Below are 8,882 nucleotides of genomic sequence, written 5' to 3'. Positions count from 1 at the left end.
CTCAGGGTAAGGTGACATACATATGAAAACATGAGTAATTCCAACACATGATTTATTGTATGTTTCTTAGGCCATGACAATTAAGCTAATTTATTTTTTTTTTTTTTTTTTTTAAGGCCATCCCTAAGCATTGTCACAAGAAGTATAGGCTTTATTCACCGACTTCCTTGATAAATGCTTACAAAGCTGTTAAGGAGATACATTCATTGGTGACATTCATTATCGTTCTGATATTATTGAGTACAGCAACATGGAATCACGAAATAGGAAGGCATACAGTATTGCGGAGAAATTGAATTTAGTTGACCGGCTACGGCGTGGAGATGCGCAGGCAACGGTCTCGAGAGACCTAAACATCACAGAATCTACTCTGCGTGGTTGGTTAAAAGATGAGTCGAAACTGCGATCAAGTCTGGCAGACATGGACTGCAAAGGGTCACAGCGGAAACGCCAGCGCACCGCAAAAGATCTTCAACTTGAAAAAGCCATGATAGACTGGTTCAACCAGGAGCGGAGTGAAGGAAACACTCTATCTGGGCCAATCGTGCAAGGCCAAGCAAAGGCCTTCCACGAACGTATACACGGCGTTGGTGCAGGAGGGTTCGAGGGCAGCAGCGGTTGGCTTCGAAACTTCAAGAGCCGACACGACGTACACAAAGTCCGTATCAGGGGAGAACAGCGATCCGCGGACGAAGCGGCCGCAACCGAATATCCGCCGCTCCTGAAAAAGATCATTGACGAAGGCCAGTATGGGCCAGAATAGATATATAACGCGGACGAGACCGGCCTTTACTTCAAGATGCTGCCAGACCGAACCCTTGCCAAGCGAACAGATGACCAGAAGACACTGGGGTTCAAACAGGCGAAGAACCGTGTCACCATTCTGCTGTGTACAAACAGTACAGGAACACACAAGCTACCCCCGTTGGTAATCGGCAAGTTCGCCAAGCCAAGATGCTTCCATCATCTGAACATGTAGATGCTGCCCGTGGTGTACGACCACAGTGCAAACGCATGGATGACGTCAGCCATTTTTTAAAAAACTGGTTCCATCGGCAAATTGTCTCTGCCGTTCGCTGTCACCTTCATCAACAGCGGCTCCCGGCAAAGGTGCTTCTGCTGCTAGATAACTGCGGGGCCCACCCAAAGATGTTGTGTTCCAATGACAAGAAGATTGTTATCTCATTCTTGCCGAAAAACAAAACGTCGAAAATCCAACTGATGGTCATGGGCATCATTGCGACCTCGAAACGTCTATACCGGCGCCAGCTGGTCAGATCAGTGACAGCCAGGGGTGACCTCAGCCTCCTGGATTTCCTGAAAAAGCTGACGATCAAAGAGGCGATCTACATGTTCGACAGCGCCTGGCAAGAAGTATCAAGGCAAACCATCCATGGCTGTTGGCGGAGGGCCTTAGGAGACGCGATCGGCAGCGATGAAGCCGACGACAGCGATGGGGAGTTTGAAGGATTCAGCACTGCAGACGTTTCTCAGGCAGAGAAGCACCTTGCAGACTTCAACTCCTTCTCGGCAGTCGATGTCAACAAATCCCGCGATGCGTTTGGGGTGACGGACGACAAAATTGATCAGTGGCTTAAGATAGACGATGAGCTCGCAACCACAGCGCATCTTACCGACGAGGAGATCGTGGCTAACGCTACCGGTGCTTGTACAGAGGCCGACGAGAACAACGACGACGACGAAGAAGAAATGGAACCGCTACCTGCGATGTCTTCCATCGTCAGAGGCCTTGAGGAAGGTCTCCGCTGGCTGGAGACCTCTGCTGACATCGGCTCAGACCTGTCATCTGCGCAACATCATCGCCCTTGCACGAGCCGCAGCCAGAGACTCGTGCAAGCAGAGAAAGATGACGGAATATTTCACATTTCATAGCGAATAGATGAATTACCTGTTAATGTTTTGTATGTATCGTGTATTGTATTTCATTGTATAAACTTTGACAGTGTTATCGTTTATTATATGCTATACATGCTTGATAAATAAAAAGATCTTTGTTTATGTTTAATGTTTCTGTTGTTTCTGTACGTGTAAGAATAATAAATTAAATAATCCTAACGATTTATTTACGTGCTAACGCAGTATACTTAACAGAGATTCACTTTAATTTTTGCCATTTATCAGAAAGTCCACGGAAAGCACGATTTTTACATGACACGTATGACGCAATAAAACATTTCTTTGTACATGTGTCGTATTGCATTCAATCTAAATTTAAAGTCGCTCGCCCAATTAAAGCTTTGTCCCATAATGCACTGTACTCTTTTTCTGAAAATTGGCGTCGGCATATGGATGTGTTTATGAATCTCATATTTCTCGTAATAAATGTTAAAGATTATTTTTTTCGTAATTGATGTTGTAATTATATTGGATTATCGGATGCATGTGCACATTAGAAAAGCGGTATGTATTACGTTATCGTTCAATTCGGTTTATATGCAAGTATTTGCGGATGACAACACAGCATGGCAATACACAGGACCAATATTATAGGCTATACTTTACCTGTTTTTATATCCCCCTGCAATAAATTAGCTTAAAACTTATAACGCTGTCCGTTTATAACGCGGTTGGACCCCGTCATCCGCGTTATATTGGAGTTACAGTGTATATTGGATTCTGTGTTATAACAGAGCACATTATAATGGATTTACTATGTACTAACATGTGAGGCTACAATGCTGTAAAAAATATAATTGCAAAGACTTGTTTTGCTTATGGTATTGGGAAATAAGGACAAAACATTGTTTTGAAAGAAGCTGAGAATCAATTCTTCATAAAATATTATCTATACAAAAAAAGTCTGTACAGTAGACTCTTCCAATACCAGACTCTCTGAATACCGGAACTATCCCGATTCCGAACGGTCAGGCCAGTCCCGTATTTTCTCCTTCTATTTCTTTGTTTAAAAAATGTTGAATAAACCGAACTCTCTCAAAACTGGAAACCGAACGGATATCTCCGTGAATTTGGTAACTTTCAACGTAAAATACATTGAGTACACCGGACGGTCCAAATTCTCAAGATTCCCGTGGCGTGAAAATTACAATACCTAGTCAGCACAGCGCGTGCGATGTCACACATTTTGTTCACTCATACATCGATAATTGGATTAAACATACCATAAAGGTGTCAAGTCGTTACCGCGCTAAAGAAGTCCAATTAAATAATGTAAAACAAATGCAAATGTCTATAATAGACGTGCGGTAACACCAAAAAGTGATCGACTTGATCGTTTTATTAAGCTTATGATAAACAATTTAATAATAAAATTAATGCATGCCGTTGCGACAATCACTTTCTTGTGATCTTCTCGGGTAGTTTAAAAGATCTTATAGCCATGTTTTTAACGCTTAAATGGTTGTTTGTTTGTTTGTTTGTCAGATAAAACTGTGAGAAATATGACCGTTAAATATCCATCCATCTGTCTGCAAATTCATTCATTGCCTTTTCTTAATTTCAAACGCATCTTCAGCATTAATAGTCTCCAATCTACAAGTCTTCTCAAATCGTTCTTCATCACAATTGTCTTTGAGGTTTAATTATTCAGAGCTATTTTTAGCGAACTCGAACACGACTCACTCGCCTATATGACAAATGTCACGTATGTACATGTATAAAGCACCACACTCACTTTGGGATTAATCAAAACAAGTCGGTATGGAATGTTTTTTTGCTATAAATCGAATAAAAACACATTTTTGAAGAATGCTTTAAACATAAACCTTACACGAGTACAGTTATCACTTGGTACATGTAACTGTATATGTTTTTTTAATTCTTATATGATTTTGTACACAATGTATGTTTTGGCAATATGCATACTCTTGGTAAACCGGAACTATCTGAAAACCGGATGATCAGGCCTGTCCCCAGACTGTCCGGTTTACAGAGAGTCTACTGTATATAGAAACTTTATCGTGTTGCAAAATGTTTCCAATGTTTGCAAACATATAACTGTAAAACACAAAACAACATCATGTATAAGTATAAACATGAAACCATTGTTCATAAGAAACCTTTGAAAATGGGAATCATAAAACGACAAGTTTTAATTTGAAGAAATGTTTAAAAAAACATCTTATGTGTGCTATCACTGTATTGTTTGTACGTTTAATATTTCGTTTTACAATAAACAAAACTTTGTTTTTAAAAAGCAGTAGTTCCCTACATACAGACTTTTCTGTAACAAACTTTTTTAAGGATTACCTTCGTTTGAATATGCACTATTAGCAGTTTCTTAGAGAAATGATTACAGCATTTAAGAGTTTCTTTTTCTCTTGAAATGCTCCAAAGACAGATTTTTATTTCCCTGGGGTGTGACAAAAAAAACGTGAAATCATTCAACAGGTGTCACAAACTATATAGTGTACAGCTATATGTGCAGCAAGCAGGTATGCACTGTTTCTATAATATACACCCAGTTATTTTGCACTTATATACTGGAGCAAATCCACACCCTTTAGTACTAACAGAAATAAGAACTGTCTGTTATCATATTGCTCTGCATTTTTGCCAGGGTTTATGAGCAACTGTTTGAATTGTCTAGGTGCAGGTATTTCATACAAAATATTAATACACAAACAAGACTGCAAACTTATTTTGTACATATCAACAGGTACATAGAATGGTTTCCATGTACTCTAAATCAAAGTACTGACAGTACTGGTGTGATGATGCTTTTGAAGAGGATTGATATAAAAGCATCTATTTAAGTTTATCTACATCACCACAATTGTGCCTGTTGGTAAGGAAGATTTGGGTAGGAAAAAAAATTGGATACGAAAATTATAGGTACAAAAATTATGCCAAAAAAAATTGAGTACGAAAAAAGATTTGGTTACGAAAAAATAATTGGGCAGGGAAAAAAAATTGGGTACGAAATTTTTTTTGGGTACGAGCAAAAATTTGGGTACGAAAAAAAAAATGGGTACAAAAAAATTGGGTACGAAAAATGTAGGGTACGAAAAAATATTGGGGGTACGGGGAAGTAGTACCTGTGGGGAACTTGATCCATTCAGCGAAACTGGGAGGCGGGTTACATTCTCGATCAAATATAACAAGAAATATCTTTAAAAAGATATTCGACGTGTATTTTCTGTACCACTTATCTTAAAAAAAACGTTCTGTTACAGTACAACGTTTGTGGGTTATAACATTACGTTTCAGCATATAAATTCAAAACTTGACATGCTCTTTAATTACACCATGCTCTTTAATTTCACATGTATATCATACCAAACTTTATATTTCCTTGTTTCCTTTCCTAAATTAATGATGCTATGTGTACGGACGTGATTTCACATGCCCATGTGCATGAATTTTTCTCTTTTGATTATTTTTTTTTCTCTCTAATTCAATAAGCTTGGGCATGTTTGTTCGTTAATTACGGCAATAATTTAATGATGATTCCTGAAAGTAGGTATGTGCACATAGTCGTAAGAGCACTTGAATACATGAGTTCGCCCATGAACACATTGTAAGGTTAACTAAATCTCCACGATATGACCTAATATGTGTTTAAAACAGCAAGCAATATCCAACAAACAAATGAATTATCAAACATAGTATGTGCACTGATGTGGCTCTGTAAATTCTGTTTGAAAAATTTATTAAATATGCAAAATGAGAAGGCATGCATAAGAGCGAGTTTCACAGATGTCATACGGCTATTATGCTGTTAATATACCATAGTCGCAACAACGTTTACAAATGGCAGGTTCGAAATTATTCGTTTTCTTTACACTCATGATCGCGTTGAAAGTTAATTATACACGTTTTAATTCGCAATTTATTTACTGAATCACAACAAATGTCAACAAGAGTTCCGCGGTCGGAGATGACCGCATTGAAGCCGGATTTTTGATTTAAATGACAGGAAAGTACCTTTCGTGTTTTTGTCAATGCAATACTTAAATTACTGAAATATTGTTCAAAGGTCAAAATGAAATGTAAGTACTTTTCAAGGCATGAGCAAACCTTGTGTTATGTTTTGAATGCATGCATATACATGAACAACACTAACATTTAAGGTCACAAATATGAACTTGAATTGACATTTAACATTTTTACCTACCAAAGTTATAAGAACTTTAACATTTTTACATTCAAGGTCACAGTGACCTTGACCTTAGAATGAATGACCTTGAAATGACCAGTGGTCATCTAAGTGTGCTTGCAAACCTTCATGTCAAGTTTGAAGACTCTATGTCCAAGCATACCAAAGTTATAACAATTTTAACATTTTAACATTTAAGGTCACAGTGACCTTGACCTTCAAATGAATGACATTGAAATGACCAGTGGTCATCTTCTAGTACTGGCCAATCTTTATTTCAAGTTTGAAGACTCTAGGTACAAGCATACCAAAGTTATAACATGAAATAAGAACTTTAACATTTTTACATTCAAGGTCACAGTGACCTTGACCTTCAAATGAATGACCTTGAAATGTCCAGTGGTTACTTACTAGTTCTGGCCAACCTTCATGTCAAGTTTCAAGACTCTAGGTCCAAGCATACCAAAGTTATAACAACTTTAACATTTTTACATTCAAGGTCACAGTGACCTTGACCTTCAAATGAATGACCTTGAAATGTCCAGTGGTTACTTACTAGTTCTGGCCAACCTTCATGTCAAGTTTCAAGACTCTAGGTCCAAGCATACCAAAGTTATAACAACTTTAACATTTTTATATTGAAGGTCACAGTGACCTTCACCTTCAAATGAATGACCTTGAAATGACCAGTGGTCATCTGTTAATCCTGGCCAACCTTCATGTCAAGTTTGAAGACTCTAGGTCCAAGCATACCAAAGTTATACCATGAAATAAGAACTTTAACATTTTTACATTCAAGGTCACAGTGACCTTGACCTTCAAATGAATGACCTTGAAATGACCAGTGGTTACTAACTAGTTATGGCCAACCTTCATGTCAAGTTTCAAGACTCTAGGTCCAAGCATACCAAAGTTATAACAACTTTAACATTTTTTATATTGAAGGTCACAGTGACCTTGACCTTCAAATGAATGACCTTGAAATGACCAGTGGTCATCTGTTAATCCTGGCCAACCTTCATGTCAAGTTTGAAGACTCTAGGTCCAAGCATACCAAAGTTATACCATGAAATAAGAACTTTAACATTTTCGAGCACGCCGCCACCCCGCCCGCCCGCCCGCCCGCCCGCCCGCCCGCCCGACAACATCAATCTATAAGCCGAGATTTTTTCGAAAAAAATCCGGCTAAAAACAACACAGAAAATGCATAGTTGTTTCATTGATCTATGAACATATAATAGATTGAATATAACTGATTTAAAATTAACATTTTCAAACTATTATTAAATCTTTTTCCCAGAATATGTTGTCCTATTTATAGCTGAGCTTCCTATACCTTTATCAATGATAATCAGCGAGGTATGCAGATTAGAATAATCGAGCTATCTCAATCGGACTGGCTCGGTCTTTTACATAGGTCGCAATTGTTAAGAATTTTTTCATGGTTGATAACTTAGACGAGCTGCTTCGCAGCATCATCAATCATGTTTTTGTAAATAAAATGAGAAGACATTGCAAATAATACTCAATGCTCAGTAATTGAGGACTCAGAGACTGTCTAATTGAAGGAATTTGTTCACAGATTTTCATATTTAAAAAAATTGTCATTAGATGAATTAACTAAGAAAACTGTAACAAATTGGAATGGCTTTAAAGAATTTCAATATCAAGGCAAGCTAAAATAAAACAATATGTGTTTGTGAAACACTATGTTTCCCCCAATATATTTGACCTTTGACCTTTAAGGATGACCTTGACATTTCCACTCAAAATGTGCAGTTCCATGCATATAAGAAGTTGTTACGAAGTTATGGTGTATATTAAATGAGCGATTTTGACCCATATATTTGATCTTTGACCTTGAAGGATGACGTTGACCTTGACCTTTCACCACCAAAATGTGCAGTTCCATGAGATACACATGCATGCCAAATATGAAGTTGCTATCTTGAATATTGCAAAACGAAGTTAAAGTGTATATTAAATGAGCGATTTGACCCATATATTTGACCTTTGACCTTGAAGGATGACCTTGACCATGATCTTTCACCACTCAAAATGTGCAGCTCCATGAGATACACATGCATGACGAGTATGAAGTTGCTATCTTCAATATTGCAAAAGTTATGGCAAATGTTAAGGTTTGACGCAAACCAACAAACCAAAAACAAACCAAAAACAAACCAACAGACAGGGCAAAAACAATATGTCCCCAAGTATAGAATGGGTGTTTTCCTGGGGTTTAAACATTAGTCCTCTTGAAGCAAAAGCTTATGCTCTACCATTATGCCTTGCTGGCTCTACCATTTTGCCTTGCTGGCTCTACCATTATGCCTTGCTGGCTCTACCATTACACCTTGCTGGCTCTACCATTATGTCTTACTGGCTCTACCATTACCCCCTGCTTGCTCTGCCATTATGCCTTACTGGCTCTACCATTATGCCTTGCTGGCTCTTCCATTACGTCTTGCTGGCTCTACCATTACGCCTTGCTGGTTCTACCATTACACCTTGCTGGCTCTACCATTACGTCTTACTGGCTCTACCATTACCCCTTGCTGGCTCTACCATTACGCCTTGCTGGCTTTACCATTACACCTTGCTGGCTCTACCATTACGTCTTACTGGCTCTACCATTACACCTTGCTGGCTCTACCATTATGTCTTACTGGCTCTACCATTACCCCTTGCTGTCTCTACCATTATGCCTTACTGGCTCTACCATTATGCCTTGTTTGCTCTACCATTACTTCTTGCTGGCTCTACAATTACGTCTTGCTGGCTCTACCATTATGCCTTGCTGGCT

At 38.5% G+C, this 8,882-nt stretch overlaps 1 protein-coding gene across 1 annotated transcript; it reads left to right on the top strand.

Annotated features, from left to right (window-relative positions):
• Nucleotides 1–954: 954 nt before the first annotated feature.
• On the top strand, nt 955–1,893 carry LOC127846312 (jerky protein homolog-like). Its single transcript, XM_052377479.1, has one exon. It carries the CDS (start codon nt 955–957, stop codon nt 1,891–1,893), a length of 939 nt encoding a protein of 312 aa, XP_052233439.1.
• The last annotated feature ends 6,989 nt before the right edge of the window (nt 1,894–8,882 follow it).

This window comes from Dreissena polymorpha, chromosome 9 (assembly GCF_020536995.1).
Source record: "Dreissena polymorpha isolate Duluth1 chromosome 9, UMN_Dpol_1.0, whole genome shotgun sequence".
NCBI lineage: Eukaryota > Metazoa > Mollusca > Bivalvia > Myida > Dreissenidae > Dreissena > Dreissena polymorpha.
This window is presented reverse-complemented; position numbering and strand designations above follow the sequence as displayed.

What these genes read in the sequence shown, in the direction of transcription:
- LOC127846312 (XM_052377479.1), top strand. Translation starts at nt 955, where the DNA reads ATGCTTCCATCATCTGAACATGTAGATGCTGCCCGTGGTGTACGACCA.